The 20,113-nt window shown below is 40.1% G+C and overlaps 1 protein-coding gene across 1 annotated transcript in view; it reads left to right on the top strand.

The window, feature by feature from the left end:
• kirrel3b (kirre like nephrin family adhesion molecule 3b) overlaps positions 1–20,113 on the top strand; it is a 181,900-nt gene that overhangs the window by 107,913 nt on the left and 53,874 nt on the right. Inside the window, exons 3-4 of the mRNA XM_085370360.1 lie at positions 4,070–4,219; positions 9,740–9,889. Coding sequence (XP_085226486.1) covers positions 4,070–4,219; positions 9,740–9,889 — 300 coding nt within the window. The remainder of the gene's footprint in view (positions 1–4,069; positions 4,220–9,739; positions 9,890–20,113) is intronic.

Genomic DNA, 20,113 nt, shown 5'->3' with positions numbered 1-20,113 from the left:
TAGATTTTGGTGGCTCGGTTTTTTGCCACCACTGTGATTCCCCGGTGATGGATACCTCTGGGAAATGTGACAAAGAGTGTTTTTGGTGCAAAGTGGATGGATGAATGATAAGATGCAGCCACATCAGCCTACCCACACACATCATCCCATGTCACTATTGCTGCTGCTCCCTTATGAAGACACATTAGCTGCAAAACCCAGCCAGGCTTTAAATTGAATGAAGGAGGTCACTTTTTTTTAACTGCTTAAGTGATAGGTACAGGCTGGTGCCGGTTAAGTCCTACGTTCTCTTGATCGCTGGCTTGATGGTCCTCTGAGGACACTAGTTTTGCAGTGGCAGCATTTAAAAGAAAATGTTTTGAAAGAATACCTTCTGAATAAAGACGGATGAAGTCTCGAGTGTCAAGTCCTAATTTAAAATGAGCAAAGCTGAAATTGCATTCAAGTTCCCACGGGTTTGTGGGTTGTTGTTTTTTTTTTTTAGAATAAAACCATCTGTTCTTCAGTCTTTGCTGGAGAACAGTTTTGTTGTTTAAGGTGTGCTCAAGCTAAAGCCAAGAATAATCACATTCAGGTTAAGGGTTATTTTAGCAATTTAGTATTCCAATGTCAAAGTGTTGTAGATTCATTTTAAGTTAAGACCAAGATCCAAAAGTGGTGCATGTGCTACGTCATGTGTTAGGCCCAGACTGCTAGATAGTATGCATGTTTGCAGCATTGTCCTTTTGAACGGTCTTTACATTGTCATGCAACACATGACACTTCCAGCTTAACTCGACACAGATGAGCCCTGGTTGACACTTTTTAATGTACTGGGTATGCACAGTGATGTTATCCTAGTGCTCCAATTTGTTTTATGTCAGACATTTGCTTTTGAAATGAACTTAAGTTTTTAACTTAAGTTACATTAAATGAAATTCAAATGAACTTTCTGTCACTCTTGGGTCAGGTTATGTCATGGCTATGGTTCAGAAGGCTACTAAACAGAAGGTTGGTGTTTCGTTCCCTGGCTGCTCCAGTCTGCATGTCAAAGTATCCTCGGACAAGATACTGAACCTTCATCAGGGTGTGAATGTGTCCGAATGTTAGATAGAACTAATGTGTGTGCAGTAGAGACATGTTGTACTTTGAGTGCTCAAGGTGAGTACACAAGAACTCATCCAATCACAGTGACCGAAGGTGCTCAGTGCTCGATAGTTTAAGAAACAGTTTTAATCAACTGATAAAGTCTCACAGCGTGCATGCTTTTTATAAAGGGCCTCGTGATCCAGAGAGAAAATGTTGAGTTGAAAGATGATGAAGAACCTATTCTGTTTTTTAAGAAAGAACTCATTAATTATTATTTTTAATCAATCTTCAAATACACAGAGGCAAACAGACAAATATTAAATGCAGAAACACACTGTGAATGTGTCCCCTGGGAAAGTTTCTGGATATTCTAAGTTTCTAAATGTCCCTTTGTAATGTTTTAGGGAATGTCTGGACTTAGAACTCATTTTTCAACACCACTGATGAGTGGTTAGCAACTTCAAAAGTCACCGGCTGGGCCATAACTTATTTGTGTCACCTGGAAACATTTCTGTTAGAAGACAAATTTGTTGCCTAACTGAGAAGTTAGAATTCAACTATGGAGATTTCTCCAATATGCAAGATGATTTTCAGTTTTCTGGGTTATGACTTCTACAACACCGGCAGAGACATTTGATTACAGACTCATGGTGGGAGTCCTCCTGAAGTCTATCTGCATAGATCTTTGACATACCCACATATTCTAAATGAATGGATTACACAGTGTGTTAAAATGTGATGCCGGGAGGCAGACTCTATCAAACAGCCACAGGAGCACATTTAACAACGCATTCTGTTTGTGGAAATTTTCCCAATTAAGCAACACACTAGTACAGTGAGCATATTTTCCGCTACAGCTGATGTTAACACTCAAAATGTGTGGTGTGCTTCAGTGAAGACACAACTTCAAGTAAGTCTACCGGTAATGGGTGGCATATCATACATACCTCATGTGTGGGAGAGAGGTGCGCAGTCACACCTTTGATGACACCTTTAAAGAGACTGTTTTCAGATACAGATGTTTGCATGTAGCAGTTCTAGGAAAACTAGTCCTTAGATTTAAATTCTTTGTACAAAACAAACTGACATGGCTAATCTTTAATCCACATTCTTACATCCACAGATGTGAGACACGAGTGATTATACGGGACGTGTAGAAAGAGTGACTTTATGTGTGCTTCCAGCCTTCCAAAGGTAAATTGATTGACTTGAGTTTGTCGGTTTAACAGTAATGCCATAGCTCATCAGATTCAGTGATGTCCTTTGTTAACAATGGTTTTTCTGAACAAGACAGTAGATCTGTTCAGTTGTGGTCTATATGTTAGAGTCCTTCATCTGTGTGTTCAATGGGTAGCAAAATAACACTAAGATAAGTTCCACACATGGAAACACAGCAAAGGCTGAATGAAGATGTCTTGATCTGAAGGGCAATGCATATGGCTCACATGGCTCACATGGCTTACATGCTTTTTTCAAAGGGCCTCGTGATCCAGAGAGAAAATGTTGAGTCGAAAGATGATGAAAAACCCATTCCGTGTTTTGAGAAAGAATACATTAATTATTATTTTCATTTCTTTTCCGGTTATGGCGCTAGTGATAGATGGATATCGAAAGGCAACCCTGTACTGCATTGTGTATTCCTTGACAGGGTTCATAGGCGAGAGCAAGAATGAATATGAAAAAGTACAATTTCAACGAGTTATCCATCATAGAAATTCAGCTCTAAAGTGAAAAGAAAGATTGCAGGATTCCTCAGTTGAATTCAAAATCTGTTTCTTGTACGACAGCAGTCCTCCCTTTGTTTGTGGTTTGAAATCTTGAAGGATAAATAATTATTTTTGAATATAAAAGCGAGCATAAGAAAGCAGCGCGATGCAGAGATGCGAGATGAAAACGCTCTTTAACGTCCCACACAGTCTTTGCTCTGTTTATCATCGTAATTGACTACATGCTACTCTTCTGTCAGCTTTTTTTATTTGTATGTGACTAACATGTCCATGTGTGAGTGTGCGTGAGCCCCTTTCGGCGTTAAAACCCCCCAAAAAGCAGCAGTCTGTAAAATATGCCGGCTTTTTGCCAGCACATTCGAAAACCAGGACACTAATGGAGAAAAGGGCTAGAAAAATCAAATCCAAACAATTGAACTCAGAAGTCTGAAAATAAGACAGCGCTGTGAACAAAACTGAGTAAAGCGAGAGAGCAAGTAACACTTTTCAAACCTTTGCTGCGGTTTGTGCTCCCAAAACAGTCTGAGGGCGTCTGTATGAATGTGTGTCAGTGTGTGTAGGCTTAAGTTGATCGGCAGCCTGCCAGTGTTTTGAACTACACATCAGTACCACTTTGTACCCTCCATTCTGACCCCCCCTTTCTACCCCCGTGCGACATACACACACACACAACAGCCTCCCCATTAACACACTCTGCCTCTAATGGAGTTCACTACTCACTACTTTCCGCTTGAACGTGCAGTAGAGGAGTGCATCTAATAGTAGTCGCACACAGTTGGACTACATGGGTGTGAGCTTCAGTTAATATATGCCACTAGAGCCTGTGTTGGCAGACAAGATTGTGTTATCTGCTGTGGTGTGTACGGGCCCAGCCCATCTGTACGGTGACATCCTTCATAAATGAACCAAGCCGAACTGTGACGGCTGTCTCTTAGCCTGTGCTTCAGTCCTGTTGCTGCACTGACACCTCTGATGCATGCGCGGTATCTTGCCTCAGTATCATGAATACTGAAAGGATGTGCCACATTTGTATATCACCCTTTAGGCTTCTTTCAACGTGATTCCGCACGCCTTCCTCTCTCTTCACTCGGTATTTTGCACGCTGAAAGCAGGTGCTTATAAAAACATCTCTCTTTCCTTCTTTTTTTTTGATGTAAACATTTTCTTGCCCTCTTCACTTTACTAGCTTACATTAAAAATAGCGCAGTGATTTAATCTGCTTACGGTTAAACCATCCCCCTTCTTTTTTGCCTTTCTTTCTTTTGCTTTTTAAGGGACAGTGGCCATGTTTTCCCAGCAGCCACAGGACCTGGTGGTGGTGGCAGGCCAACCTGTGACATTACCGTGCAGTATCCCCGGCTATCACGGCGTCGTCCTGTGGATCAAAAACGGCTTGGCGCTGGGTGTGGGCAGAGACCTCTCTGGTAAGCATCTACCTCCCTTGAGCATGTTACCCTGGATTTCTGTGTTGCCCTCTGTTTCATCTATTAATTATACCCTCTAATATAACTGTCATATTCAAATGGCTGCTTTTTGTCATCTCAAGTCCACACGTGTCAACAAGTTACCCTTTGCCAAATACATGAATCCACAGAGAGATAAAGCAGGGCCCCTAATAGTGTGTTTCATCAATCAAGAATTGCAAGTGCACTAATTGTATCACTCAGCATGAACGAGCAAAAAGAACTCATTTATGTCACTCTGTTACATGCAAAGTTGAATCTTTCATAGTTTCAAACCAACTGCAGCACGAAATGAGTTGTTGCCCTGGTCTTTGTTGGTGCTTCAGGCTTCTAAATGGCTTTTTGAAGAGTACCTGGTGTCCTCTAATTACACTGCACCTCGTGCATAATTGTCTTAATTGTTTAATTTAGTGCAAAAGTGACTACTGCACTGTCACTTAGTAGCCTGTTGTCAAACCAATCAAAGCTTTGTGTGCTGGCGACCTTGATGAATTTCAAGGAAACGCATCGCTCCTTTCAATAAACCTGAACAACCTTTTGAAGCGCAAAAGCTGCTGGATAAGAAAACCCTGCAACACCATGTCGCTGTTGCATTATTTATTGAAAGGTTCATAAAATTCTCACGAAACATTCATTTGAATGTTTACGCAGGGCTCCGTCCGCAGCGGGATGCATTACTCTTTAAATCAAATCAAATCAAATCAAATCAAATCACTTTTTATTGTCACATCACATGTGCAGGCACACTGGCACAGCACATGCGAGTGAAATTCTTGTGTGCGAGCCCCACAAGCAACAGAGATGTGCAAACACAACAACACAAACGAGCAAAATACAAGAATGGCCAACCTGAAACTAATAAATATATGTACAATATATAATAGTGTATGCATTTCTGGATGTGTATACTAAATATTTTCCTACGTGTGTGTGTGTGTGTGTGTGTGTGTGTGTGTGTGTGTGTATACACATTTTTACAAATTAAATAGTAAAAAAATAAAATAAAATAATAATAATAATAATAATAATAATAATAATAATAATAATAATAATAAAATATATAAAATATACAGAGTTGAATATGTGCAAAACAAGTGGCATTTATATACAGTGTGGAGTGCATAATGTTGAAGTTCCAGTAGTGAAGCTGAGGTGTCTATGACGTGTTCAGCAGTCTGATGGCCTGATGGAAAAAGCTGTCTCTCAGTCTGCTGGTACGGGACCGGATGCTGCAGAACCTCCTTCCTGATGGAAGCAGTCTGAACAGTTTATGGCTGGGGTGACTGGAGTCCTTGATGATCCTCCCCGCTTTCCTCAGGCACCGCTTCCTGTAGATGTCTTGGAGGGAGGGAAGCTCACCTCCAATTATCCGTTCAGAGGGCACAGTCTTTATTTTAGAGCTGTCTAATTTACCTCGTGCACGTCTGCTCTGTGACCACTGAGAAATCGGAGTTAATTGCGATTCGCGGCACAGTGTCACAATATCCAACTGTGGCCATTTTCAAAACACAAATGTCTCTCGTGATCACCGGCGATTAAATATGTATTGCTCTACAGATTTGAGGTCCTCTACCCTCTGACCTTTAGCAAACGCTCTTTAAAGGCCTTTTCCTGTCACCAGCGCGGTTTGTAATTAAACCTCAGTGGCTGACAGAGCCCCAGTAAAGCCATCTTATTCTCTCTTCAGGTCCTTATCAGGCACAGGGGAGGCTGAGAGGTAGCTGTAAACAATAGTCCCACAGTCTTCTTTGGAGGAAAAGGAGGCAGACAGGGAAAGTACTTATGATTGCTGGAGATAGAATGGAAGAGAGAGGGAGTAAGAGGGAGCACAATTTTATTTAGGGTCAGAGTGGAGCAGAGATGTTTATCCTCTTCTATTTTATTGATTTAACAAGACAAGACGATCAAGATGAAATCTCATTTCAAGAATGGGCAAAGTCGGAGTAAGGTGGAGAAAAGAGGAAAGAGAGAACGTCGGGTCGTCACACCGAGGAGAACTGCAGCAGATCACTCTTTAACAACGCATCTGTAAATAATTTCCCAGCCACGGGCAGGATGTAGAAACTCTGACCTTCTCCATCAGCTCTCTTCTTCCTGTTGTTTGGGTGAATGATCAGGCCCGATGTGTAGAGTTTGAGAGTTTAAAAATGTGCACAGTTTCATATAAAGGAGGAATAGATTCCTGTCGGGGGAGGAAAGGTTGCTGAAATCAACCCAGCGATACGGACAGGAGCTGAGTGCCTCCTATTGAAGCAGATGACACTTTTTCAAAATAAAGTACTCCACAGCTGTCCCTTTTTTATTCTTTTTCTTTTTTTTTTGCTGCTCCTGCCTACCTAAACAAGTAACGCATGCAGAAGTAAACGAGTGATGGTACATCATTGCAAGATGTACACAAAGAAAGGAAATTGGCAGCTGTATACATAAAAAGTGCGACGAATCAAATGTTGCATGGAGCATTTCAATAATATAGGTCTGCTTGGGTATTCATAGAAAGAAGCTGCGTTGGCAGCGTGCTCCGCCTGGGACCTGTTTCCATTCACAGGAGCAGTGATTAAACTGAGAGAACTCTTTCACCATTCAGTGCGAGAAATCATAGCACAAAAGCCAATGATTCCTATCTGTCCCTGAATTTCCTCTTCATTCCCTTTTGTGCCATGCTTTTCCACTCTAATTAAAGAAAAGTGAAGTAGCCCCACAGCAGCTCCACACGCCAGTCAATGCCATGAATATGTAACTGCTGCACAATTTGACGGCGACAATGGGCAGAGCGGCTATAAGTGAATTCTCCCGGTGTGCACGCAGAGCGAGATGGACGGGGAAGTGTTTATATACGTTTTGCACTTGTGGATATACTCCAGGAGGACGCTTTCTTGAGAAGAGACTGATGGCAGACCTTTAGATGCGAGCAGGTGCTACTCCTGCCTCTCATGAGATCAAATTGAACACTCCGGTCATCTGTTCACAGATGCAGCAAAACCTTTCTCTATCCCCCAGTGCTTACACTGTGTGAAATGTGCTCTAGGTAAACGCCATAAATCACTAGGCCACGCCTCAAGTCTCTGTATAGTTACACGCACACACGCACGCGCATGGTCACCATTGATTCGGCCCGAAGACAAATCCATTCTCCTCTGATGGATTCATTACTCCTTAATGGGCCTATTTTACATTGTTTGCTTTGGGTAACGCGCGGTGTCTTTGAAATTCCCCGAGATCTAAGATCAATGACCCGCGTCACATGTGCCGAGGTGATCAGTCTTCATGTGTGTCAGTATAACTTCAGTCACATTGGCAAAATACATGATCAAGGTGCTTATGAGATGACAAAAACACATTTCAGCATGTTTATACTGTTTGGAAATTAGACACATTCTTGTCATTTACTATCCACGGCAAATGCAAATTGTATTCCTTTCGGATTCGGCTGATGCACGGAGATGAAACTGGAACGGAGCCATGTCCTCACATAGCGAAATTATTCTTAGTTTGCCAGAGGCACAGATGAGGTAATTGGCAAGATCATCTGTTTGCGTAACAGAAATTTGCATGCCTCGTACCTTGCCACAATTAAGACCAGCAAAGCGAAGTTGTGAAGTGCATCTTGTTTCCCGGGTGCAGTTAAGGCTCGGCTGTGTAGTCTGCAGTCAACTCAAGGTCACATAATTCAGATTTGTGCAATGATCATTACCCTTGTGATCCAAAATGGCACTATTGCTTTGAATCTCATCAGTGAACATAAAACTGAAGCAAAATGGGTCTCTGGGTGACCTTGTGAACATAATGGTGCATCCTTTCATTTAAGCTTCTGTTTTTTTTACAATTTTTTTCCTGAGTGTGGAAAAGTAGAAAGCGCCTTTTCAGGCAGTGGTTATTAATACTATTCACGGGAGCTTTTACTTGTGATTGGGCCTGTGTTAACTGTATGTACAGCATTTTTTTTTACTGCCATTCCTCCATATGAAACTGAAAGAAAAAAGACATTTATCAACTGCATTCTAAGTATTCCCTCAGAACAGTAGCTGGTGGCATTTTGGTCATCTTGGTTAGCGTGCCACGTCTTTAAACTTCTCCTGTGTCCTCTGCCTGGTTGTACTGCTTATACTTAGGCATTTTTTTGTCCTTTGTTCTTCCCAGTGTATAGGCCCACAAGATTAAAAGCTACATGTTGGAAGATGAAATGCAGAGAGTAGTTTAATCGGCTGTAACTCACCCCACCAGCATATAATGAGGCCCACTTCATGCTCTATTAAAGGCTACTGGATTCAATGAAGCAACCATCAGTAATTGGACTTTGAGCATACGATGGGCTTTTGCACTAGACAAATTCAAGGACTTAAAAGCTGTTATAAGGCTGCCCAGTCTGTTATGTTCCCTGTGGTTAGTAAAACATATAATCAGAGAGCAAACCCTTTATAGTGATTCTGAGGGATCGCTGAAGTGAACTTAACTTATAAGGTGGTTGTTATCGGAAAATCCATATTTTGTTCCCAAAAATCTTTTGGTAAGAAACCAAAACTTATTTTTTTTGGAACAAAAATTCTGAGTATGTGAGCAGAAAGTGTGAAGTTTCCTGTTGCAATACACAGTGTTTGGAGTGCCGTTGTTCCCCTGTAAAACTCTCCAATTCACTCCTCAAGGTTCATCAATTATATTTCTATAAGCGCTACTGGAGGAAAAAGCAGTTCTCAGCTGGAAGTTACTCGCATTTGTGGGAGTTTAATTTGTATAAACACACATTCCCCGTGTTTTCCAAGCACTGTATCCACAGTAATTAAAAATATGGAGCATGAAAAATAAAGAGAATCTATCTTAGGAAACGAGCAAATCCAAAAGCATGCGGAATACCCCACAGAGCCGCCCAGTTAAACTCATTCTTCTTCTTGCTCATCTAACCCCATCGAGGGACGCGTGCCGCTAAAAACTCGCAGTGCACATTTCGATAATAGTTGAGGGCGATTTCTTTGAAACCATCTCTCTTGACTTGTGCAAAATGTCCATGTCTCTTGGATGTTGTTCTCCATTCTTCCCTTATTAAGCTGTAAATCATTTCAGAAAGCTTTGCTGGAACAAGTCAAACTAATTCCTGTTTATAGCTGAAGTAAAAAAAAAGAAAAATCATTATCCTGAATGCTACAGCTACTCCTTAAAATTGGCAGGAGTGCTGTAAAAACATGGACATGTATGAAAATGCATTGTGAGTAAAGTAACAAATTAACATTCAAGCTATGTTCACCTATAAAGTCATTGTAAAATCAGTTTCTCTGTTATCTAAATTACATGCTTTTGCAGCTCAGTTAAAGTTAATATGTAAATGGCTGAACTGTGAAAGGTAACGAAGCAGCATTTTCTTTTTTCTTCCTTTTTTTTACAAAATGATTTTGTTATTAAAAGCTTTAAGAAATAATCATTTTATCATCTTGCTTTTGGCGAGTGCACAGTATTTTCATTTTCAAATGGACAAATGTGTTTGCACTGCAGGCTACCCTCGTTACACAGTGATTGGCGACCATGGTTCAGGGGAGCATCATTTGCGAATCCAGCGTGTTGAACTGACGGATGATGCAGTGTTTGAGTGCCAGGCAGTTCAGGCTGCCATGAGGTCCCGTCCTGCCCGCCTCACTGTTCTGGGTAAGTCAACACTGAGCACACGGCAACTCCAAACAAACCCACTGTACCAGTGCCAGCAGGCTCCAATCACCGGATTGCAAATGGCTTGTGGAAAAAAAGCAAAAAAAAGCACTGGCTTCTCTCTTTTTAATCTGTCAACTATCAGTTCTTAACTTAGGGAAATGTGTAGAACAAAGTAAACACCTTTGTTCCAATTATTTGATACAATAGTGTAATAACAGTATACATGTATTAAATCCCAGTATTCTTGAGCACTGGATAGAAGCACCACCAGAGCTCAAAGCAACACTAACAAATTCAATGCTTAAAAAGGTTTTAGGGTTGTTTTTTTTCTTCCCACTTTCCAGCAACAACTCAAAACTGATATTTCATGTGATGTTTTCCAAAACATGATAAAAAATGATGTTGCAAATCTTGAACAGAAAAGATCCTTTATTTAAGCTTTTGAAAGGGAATCAGGAATCCGTGATAACTTTTTCCCATTTGGCAGACGGTGTCAATATGACGAAACTTTTACAGAACCTTATTTCCACTTTAATTTCCTTCCTCAGCATGCAGCCTTCATTTCCATTATTACCATAAGCTTGAGAGGTGACAGGCTCTTAATTAAACTTTATTGGGTTATCATTCAGTGTTTTCATTTCTGCCTTATTGGGTAGCTCTAGTCCAACCTCTGGCTCACGTCTCTTACCTGGGTCTTTCAAGCGTTCTTCCCTTAACCTTCCTCAGTAGGTGAGTGCTGAATAGATAACTCAAGTCGGTGGCAGAGCAAGAGAGCGAAGGAAGGAATGAGTGAAAAGAGTGGGGAATTTGTGGGATGTCTGACGCCCGCTCCTCACCACTAGCAACTCATCCGCCATATTGATCCAGCCTAATGAAAAGTGAAACTAACGATTTTGTAGGGGAGAAAACAGAAAGAGAAAATGAGAGAGGGGGAGACAAATTGCAGCATAATGTTTCTCTGGCAGCACAAGCCCCCTCCCTGCAAATGGATATAAGTGAATAATTATGGATACTTCTTCAGAGTTTAAAATGTCTGGTGTGACTGCACTTTTCCCATCATCTACTGCTTTCCTTTTTAGGGTGCATGCTTACATCTTTGAAAGTTCAGATGCTCTAACATCGAGACTTTCTTAGAAACTTTGCAATCAGACCTCACACTCAGGGGACATTAGGGGAAAAAGAAAAAAAGCCCGACAGGCAATTCAAGATGTTATTGCTGGACGCAAAACCCATTTTAATGCATGATTCTCCTACATTAAACTTCCACTTTGGCTTTTCAAGCAACTTTATTGAATCATAACACTGGCCTCCCACTGAAAGGTTCTACAGTCTAGAGCAGGAATCTCAAACTCGTGGCCCGGGGGCCACTTGCGGCCCACATCACAACTAGTGCGGGCCGTATATTGACGTGAAGAAATATAATGCGATTTGGCCCTTGAAGTTACTTTTTTGTTAGGGTACACGTGTTTGTTGTCGAGTGCAGTGTTAAAATAAGTTCTTTAAAAAGCAACAAATGATTTAATATGAGCAGAGAGTGCAAACATGTTGAGGGATTGGTTGTGTTAGTTAGCTAATGTGTACACTTATGTCTGCATTTTTATTTTGTTAAATACGAACAAAATGATAGCAGAGGTGCTGCCACGTGTCCGGCCAGAAAGAGAGTAACAACTTGTTTATTTGGTAGTTCAATGAAAGGCTTCAGTTAAGAGTGAGAAAAAAAATTGCGTTCACGTTTGTAGTTTTGTGTTGTTAAACAATAATTGAAATGTAAAAACACAAACAAAACACTACATTTTCAGATATATTTGTGGTTGTTTGTTTGTTTGTTTGTTTGTTTGTTTGTTTGTTTGTTTGTTTGTTTGTTTGTTTGTTTGTTTGTTTGTTTGTTTGTTTTTTTGGTACTACTTGAACACTAAAGAGGGCCTCCAATGAGATGACAGTGCCAGCAGTGGCCCACAGCTCATTTAAGTTTGAGACCCCTGGTCTAGAGTATGGAGAAAAAGGTCTATATTAACTCAGTCACAGTTTTAATCACTCACTCATTAATATATAATAACAATTAGTAATGTTTTGATGCATGCTCAATCATCTAGGTAAGAAAATCCCCAAAAGGTTGATTCAACTTTTTGGAACAATTAGTAATCCACGGCTCTTTTCAACACATTACTGGAACACAGTATTCGGTTGAGGCATAAATTAGTCCAAAAACTAATAAATCCCTATTTGTAAAAATGGCACCACTGAAGACCATGCTGGGTAATGCTAGCTAGCTGGCTTGTTAACATCTGGCATGGGCTCTGCTGCACTCAACAACTGGAAAGAAGTAAAAATGCTCCAAAATAACTTGTGACCAATAGAGGAGCTCCATCTGCTGTTTGGCAATTTTTCAGTTGTTTAAATAAAACAAAACAAAAAGAAAAAAAAAAACAGATTTTGCTGTGTTTTATGGTTGTGCTGTTTTGGGCAGTATTTTCACTGTGTGCATGGTTCAGGCAGACGTTCAGCGACGGAGAACCAAGTGAGCCAGGGATAGCATGCTACTCAAGGCTAAAAGTTTTTTTCCCCTCATCATTTTTTCCACAAGCAGGCTTTTAAGGACCGACTCTCTAGCTCTGTGGATTTGTGTTTACAGAGACAAAGTAAAGATGTTTTGGGTGTTTTGGTTTTTCTTGGATTTTTTTGGTTTTTTTTGGGAAGTTGTGTTTTATATTTTATTTCTTTTTTTAGTGGCACCATATGTTAAAATGATCACTGACTTATTCAAAAATAATAATGATAATATCTTAATTACTAATAATTATTAATTATATAAATACAATGCTATAAGTTGAATGTATAAAAAATAATCTCTGACAAATTTCAGCCAAATCACTTTATGTTCACACAAGGCTGGGACCCATGTCTAAACTTCCCTTTCTTCCCTGTGTTTGAAAAAGTTTGTTGCTCTACAATCAAATTGTAACCAAATGAAATCTAGAGGCAGTTATACATGCTAATATTACAATTAAACTATAATACATTTTTATACATGTCTGAATCAACATTGTCAAGCTTGTCCATGTGCAGCAGTCAGACACAAAACTAAAATAAATAAATAAATAGTTTTATTGGTTACTGTGGAGCAGGGAAATTATTTTACTGCTATTGTTAAATAATTGTCATCATTACCATTGCATTAATAATATAATCTGGAGTTTATATTGCATTCAGGGGTTGAACAGTGTGTGTCTTTCAGAAAGGCTAAAAGTAACAGGACAGGAAACAGGCTTGGAGAGTTTTGCAGAAGTGAAAGTTATTTTGAGCAGCAGGCTAAGACGAGGCTTTAACAATGTAACAGATAGCTTTAAGAAGGCCTTAAGCAGTTATGACTATTTTATACACAATGCATATCTGTGCTTATTAAAGAGTTGGAGCTCGGTCAATTAATTGGGGGTCGGAAGCTTTGTTCGGCGCGATGTCCGGACAATCTATTGTGCAAGTGACTTGGAGCCATAGAAGGAATTGCAATACATGCTTACAAAACACTTATATATCAGATCATTTTATATTAAGGTTTTAGTAGAGGTTCTTGGTTAAAACATTTATTTAGTAGAAGACATACACATAGTCTCAGTGAGCTTCTGGTCTAGTGAAAGGTCAAAAGTGCAACAGGTGAATTGAGAAAGAGCATGTGAGGTCAACACATACACACACATGAGTTAGATTTATTTAGAGGAGAGATTAGTCATGTCTGGTTGTAACTGCAAAAGTGTCTCGGTAAAAGAGGAACCGTCCTTGTTGTCTCGGCAAGAAAGAGGAACAATTTACTTTAAGACAAGAACGGAAAGTACCAGCCATGAAAATAGAAGATGATCTTCTGGGTTAAAAGTCGTTGTGGTTTTGATTTGACGTATGTGTATATATCCTGTCTGTGACGCATGAAGGGGCGTCAGTAAATCAAACCCTGATGCTATAAAATATCTGTTTATGCTTTGATTAAGTCGAAGCTCAATTGCTGTCTGCGTACAGAGTTGTCTTCCCGCACGTGTGTATTCATTAAAATCATTGTTTGACCAAGACCTTCTGGACCATGGGTGGTTTGTACTCTCCCTCCTCAATTTTGAACCTTAACATTACCTATTAATATTAACTGATCTTAAGATTTTAATAATGTTTTTCAAGGCCAGCTCTGGGCTCACACCAAAGTATGTCTCAGATCTTCTGACGCTGTGTGCGCCCGGTCGTAACCTGAGGTTCTCAGCCAAGGCTGCGCTGGCCATCCCACAATCTCGGCTGAGGACCAAGGGTGACTGAGCCTTTTCTATCAGGGCATCCACTCTTTGGAACAACCTCAGTGAGGAGATCAGATTGGCGAGCTCTTTATCGCCTTTTAAATCCCTCTAAAGACATATTTTTATACGCTGGCTTTCTCTTTGCTTCCACTTTGAGTTATTTGTTTGGTGTCTTTTATAGTGTTTTATCATTTCTTCCTTCTCTTCCTTTATAATCTTTATTAATTTGTATTTGTTTTTAATTTACCATTTTTTTTCTCTTTTTTCTTTTAAAAAAAATGCATTACTTTTAATATTCTTGTGCTGCCAGCTTTTCTTTATGATTATGTCTTATTTCTTTAATATGATTCTAAACACCACTTTGTTTAGCCTTAGTGGCCTTGGAAATTTTCTAGGTAAAAGCTGCCTTCAGTGAAAGGATGCTCATATGGGAGCACACAATTGCCATAAGCAGTGGATGCAAATATTTTTCTACTTTCAGTTTTATTTCACCCCCCACTGTACTCCATGTGGTCAAATCTTGGCATATTCCAAGTAAATTAAAGCAATAAAGCACTATTTACTAACCCTGAAATTTCAACCGTAAGCATCACACGGCAACAAGGAAGTGCAGCATTTGGGTGAACTGTATTATCTTAGCTAATAAGCTACGAGAAAGGGAACACCTTTATTCGTATTTGATTTATTGAGAGCGAGAGAGTTTATCATACCTCCCCATGAGCCTGAATGGTAGGTGTTTGTTTAATCCCCTGCCAAGCTCAATGACTCCACAATGCGCTGCCAGGGAGAACTCCAGGCTGATCTACACACAAGGTAATGGAGGAAATATATGCAAGGCCTGTGTCACTGCAAACTCCTAGCTGTCAATTACTTGCCAGCGGTGACAGAGTGTGTCTATCAACTTGGAAAGCAGCTACGGCCACACACATGCCTATATGCGCGCACACAGACACAAATACGGCACATAGGCATATATGCATTATGCTTAAATGCATCCTCACACCCACCAGTGCACACACACACACACGCACACACAAAGTCTTCCATTTCCAAATTGACAGCAGAATAAATCTAAAGCTCTCCTCTCCATCTTTTATAATTCAGTTTCAGCCCATATACATCCATGTGCCATGTCAGAGTAACTTCTCAACACTTAACTTTGATATCTTTGGAAACACAGAACACGAATATTCATGCTGCTAAAGAATAAAGTTGCATGTTTCAAGTTTTCTGTCTTTTTTTCTCTTTTCTTTTCACTGAGTTTGGCCTTGTAAAAAATACACGTGTAAACAACCCACCCATTCACTAGAAAACGGAGCGAAAGCCTTTACTTCACTCTTATTCATTTCAGCCAATAATTAAATGGGGAAGAGTAAGGAAGAGTTAGGAAGTTAAAAAAGACTGACTACATCAACATTTATAAACGGTAATGAAGTCCCTTCATCGAAAAGCTTTGGCAACTAAATGGATAAGAGTTTGCATGGCTTGCAGGCTTACTCTCAGATGCCAAAGGAGAATCAAGGTCTTGTGAATTAGTCATGAAGGAAGAGAATGGAGGGTTTCAGGTCCAAAAAAGACCCCTGAGGCTAATTATATCCCTTGCAGCTAGTTGGCACCTCTCCAGACCTTTGCTCTAAACTTTCTACCTTTGGTTGGGGACCGGTGGAATGAAAGGAAGTGGGATCACTGTTGTTTGATTAAGGTCTTTGGCTGAAAAACTTATCTAAGGTGTTTGGTTGATTTTAAATTAACTGGATTGTGGTAATTCTTTACACAAAAGAAATATGCTTTTAATGAATTGTAGTGCCATTTATTGACAGACATTTTAGTCTTTATTTTAAGTGGGTTTTTTTTGTCACCATCTGCATTTACTCACTCCTTTTTTCCCCAGTCACTTAATGAATCTTTCCTACTTAATGGACAGCCTTGAATTCCTTTAATTAGTTAGTTCTCTTAATTTTGAATCCTGTCTTAAAAGGACACAGTTAATTTGTAAACTCAAACAGAGAGCTTTTGGTACACTGTTCACTGTTGGCTGTTAATTAAAATTTACTAAAGATAAACTCAAAAGATAAAAAAAAAAAAAAATGCCTGGCCATTAGGCCCAATATTTTTCATTTATCATCACCGGCTATTCTCAAGTATTTTTTTTGATCATCCATTAACCTTGATGAGATTATTTTTTGGCTTGAAGCATGGATATAAAAACAGGAGATTTTTTTAAGATGTCGACGTTATCTGGAGGAAATAAAAAAGAGTTACAAAGCTTTTTGTGTAGTAGACAATAATCCCCCCCATTCAGAAATGTTGCATCACTTGTTGTGTAACACCGGTGTCTCTGGATATCACAGTTCTTAACTTTTGTTTATTATGTATCATATGTACCGAATAATGTCAAAAAATTGGTACTCAGATGCTAAACGGATACTGAAAAGAACTATGGGATCACATACTCATTTGTAACAGTATTGATACCAGTGCTGCTGCCGTCGCCTCCTCCAGCTGACACACAGCTTCACACAGCAGTGGTGCAGACAGGCAGGCACAGAGCCCCTCCTCTCACTATCAGCTGAGCACTCAAACAGTAGCGCAACAGACTCAGCGAAGCAGCTTCAAGACTGGCACCCCGACCTTTATGAAGAAAGACTGGGGTGCTGTGTTTCTTTTAATGTAACAGATTGAAGCAGAGAATAGTCTACCAGCAGCTAGACAGAAAATGCAACAGCCTACCTTAACAGCTCTATTTGATCGGCAACAAAAACATGGTGGCAAGCCACCAAAAGCACAGGAAATTAACATGGCTATAGAGCCGTGCAAGGATTGGTATCCGTCACATCTGTTTTGCCTTTTCTGTTTTTTGCATGTGTTGATAATAGTACTGAATATCTTTCCAAGTGCTGGTATCAAGTTTGAAATGTGAGTATTGTGGCAACCCTTTATTGTACGGTTTATCTAGTTACGCTTAAATAGTTGTCTGATTGTGCAATAAGATACATTTTTGACCTTTTTTCTCCTAATATAAGCTCTGTTATTAATCTTGCATATTTGCGCATCAGCATTTCAACATTTACATTTACAATTAAACCATATGTGGTTGATTGACTTCTGGAAGAACCAATGTGCAGTTGGTGCAGCGGTTGAAATTCAAAGCCCCCGCAGAAGATCTTTGGAAATGAAAAGCATTCATAAATACAATATTACGCTGGTCGTCTGACAAACATAATTGATAGCACGCCATTTGAATGAACCATTGTGTGCAAGATATTTGTTTTCCCTTTCCTGCATTGTTAATGTTTTGGGCGCATGCTTCAGCAACAATATTCATGTACACAAAAGCCCAAGGGTATCTTTTGTTATTGTTGTTTTCAACTGCCAAAGCTGAATCAGCCATTTCTGTGGATAAGTCTGAATTCATTATTTCTCAAGGATCACACTGCCATCTTTTTAGTAATGGAAATGAACTTTGAGGGCAGGGCTAAAAAAAAAGAAAAGAAAAGACAAGAAAGCTACTATAGAATTAGAAGTTTTCGTCCTAAAAAAACACAAATTATCACAAATAGTTTATTAATGTGCATTTTAGCTTCAAGTGCTGCCTTTGAAGTATGTTTCAGTAAGTCCAAGGGCAAGTGAAAGCTTATATAGAAGACCTGTATTTTCTGTATTAGTTGCACGTGATCTTTCTTTTATTAAGATTTTGATTCTTCGTTTTTTCATTAAAGGTTAAAGTTACAGTCACCGAAGTCAGCCATATCAGTATCCTTTTTACCGGATACTGCTGTTTGAGCCACATTTTGAGGAACCCTTATTAAATTCTTTGCAGATTTCCTTGTAAGTAACCAATTTGTCTTTTACAAAAGGTAATTTAAGCCTAGCCAAGCATCTCAGTAGTATAATGAGAGATAAGGTGTCCTAAACGGCAGTCATTCTGGGAGAAAACTTGACTGTAACATTCACATTACACTGCCTTTTCTGCAACATGAGATGGGACAATAACTACATCTATGGTATCAGAGGCAGTGAGCAGGTGTGCGATTATGGCAGACAGGCTGCATGTAGGATGTTTGGTTTTTTTGTTGGGTTTTTTTTTTTCCTTCTCAGCATTTGAACAGAAGGAGAAGAAATGACATGAATTCGTGTGCCGCGAAACAACAGCACCGACTGTGTACAGGTGCTGAGCTAATTTGAATGCACCGCACTACTCAGTGAGTCAGTTTTCTTCAGTTGACTGTAATTCTTGTCAGCAAACTAATGATTGGCTTAAGAAAATATAACAACAAGGGCTGATAACTGCCAGAAATTTTGAATGAAAAGTTTTTACTTTTAACTGTGAGTTGGAACTTGGATTTCGACCTTGCCTAACCCCCCCCCCCCCCCCCCCCCCCCCCCCCACACACACACACACACACACTCCTTAAATTCAAACATACATGCATAATACACACGTAATTATAGAGCACAACTCAGCTGGGTGGTGAGAAGCAATGTCAGCACCCTCCCAATCTGTGGAGAGCAGCTTAGGGCTGCACATGGCTGCGCTGTGACGGAGCAAGCAGTGCACATCTCTGACAGCTCTGGCATCTACCCACTCCTCATCTCATCTTCATCCTTCCTTCCCTCCATTTTATTTGGCAGTGTTCGCAGAGATCATGATGCCGACTCGTGCTGTGTTTCTACACTGTACATATTAAAATTTAGCAAAAATTTTGCACCTTTTGATCATCTCCCCTTACTGTCCCATTGGCGTCCAGCTGCTTTCTTCCTCTACCTCTCTCTTTACTCTCTTTACTCTTCTTTTTCTTTTCTAGCAACTTATTATTTCATATTTCCACCATGGCGCCACGGATTTTCTACAAATCAGTGCTGTGCTGTTGTTTTTGCAACTGCAATCTGCCATTTTGTTTGTTTCTCTTATTTTCCTTTCCATTTCATTTTTATTCACTCTTACTTGTTCTCCTGTCTCATGCATGTGCACAGTCATGGCTGAAGATCTTCTGCTTCCAAACAGATGTACTATGACAGCACTTGAAGAGGGCCGGTGATTTGGGCCAGTGAGCCACACATGTCTCTTGTATCCACCCTGCGCTGGGTATTCCTCCCTTCTACTCTTCTGTTTTTCCTGATCTTTCTTTCACAAACTCTGCAAGCTGTCGCGGCAGGGTGACAGGCAGCCTGTGCAAGTATTCTTCTGGAATAGACAGGAAAGTCAGGAATCACATTGATGTTCAGGACACGTCCGCCGAAGCACAGCTGACACGTTGCCAGCCTTCCCCTCCCCTACATCGTCCAGCCACCTTATGTGGAGCTCTCTCATTCATTTGCCTCCAAATTGCTTTTCCTCCTTGCTCGCACTCCTGGAAAGCTGGGGTGCTCACAAGATTTCATTGGCTGCTTTGGAGGACTTCTCCCAGTGCTGGTTTCCTAAAAACTCAGCAGGATCATCACGAGCTAACTCTAGTGCATGCTATCACATAAATTCAAGCTTTATGTCCAGTGTTTGGATAATTCATATGTTTCATGAGACAAAAGGCAGCTTTATGATCCCCTGGGTTTATTCAAGCCCCTGTTGGAGCTGACAGACTTACTGCTTTTCACTGTTAATTACACATCAATATGCTGTGGTCTAATTGATTATACACTACCAGTAAATGATCTCACTGAATTCTATGTTTTTCTGACATCGTTGTCTGTTTTCACTCACTCTGATAGAAGGTAGGGCATGTAGTCAGACATTTATAGCGACGCGAAGCACATAAATGAATCCTGAGACTTATGAAGCATCAGATGAGGTAAATGAATGTGAGTTTTGACAGAGCAATTTGGATTTATCCCAGAAATAAATAAAAGGCTCCTTAGAACCCACTATGACATTTATGATCTGAAGCCACCGGATCAAAACACACACTCAAATCAGGCCCAAAGAAAGCTTTCAAATGATGAAAGTAATGAACTG

This window comes from Diplotaxodon limnothrissa, linkage group LG14, assembly GCF_057381915.1.
Source record: "Diplotaxodon limnothrissa isolate DT_005_m linkage group LG14, D_limnothrissa_male_GT1.1, whole genome shotgun sequence".
Taxonomy (NCBI): domain Eukaryota; kingdom Metazoa; phylum Chordata; class Actinopteri; order Cichliformes; family Cichlidae; genus Diplotaxodon; species Diplotaxodon limnothrissa.
This window is presented reverse-complemented; position numbering and strand designations above follow the sequence as displayed.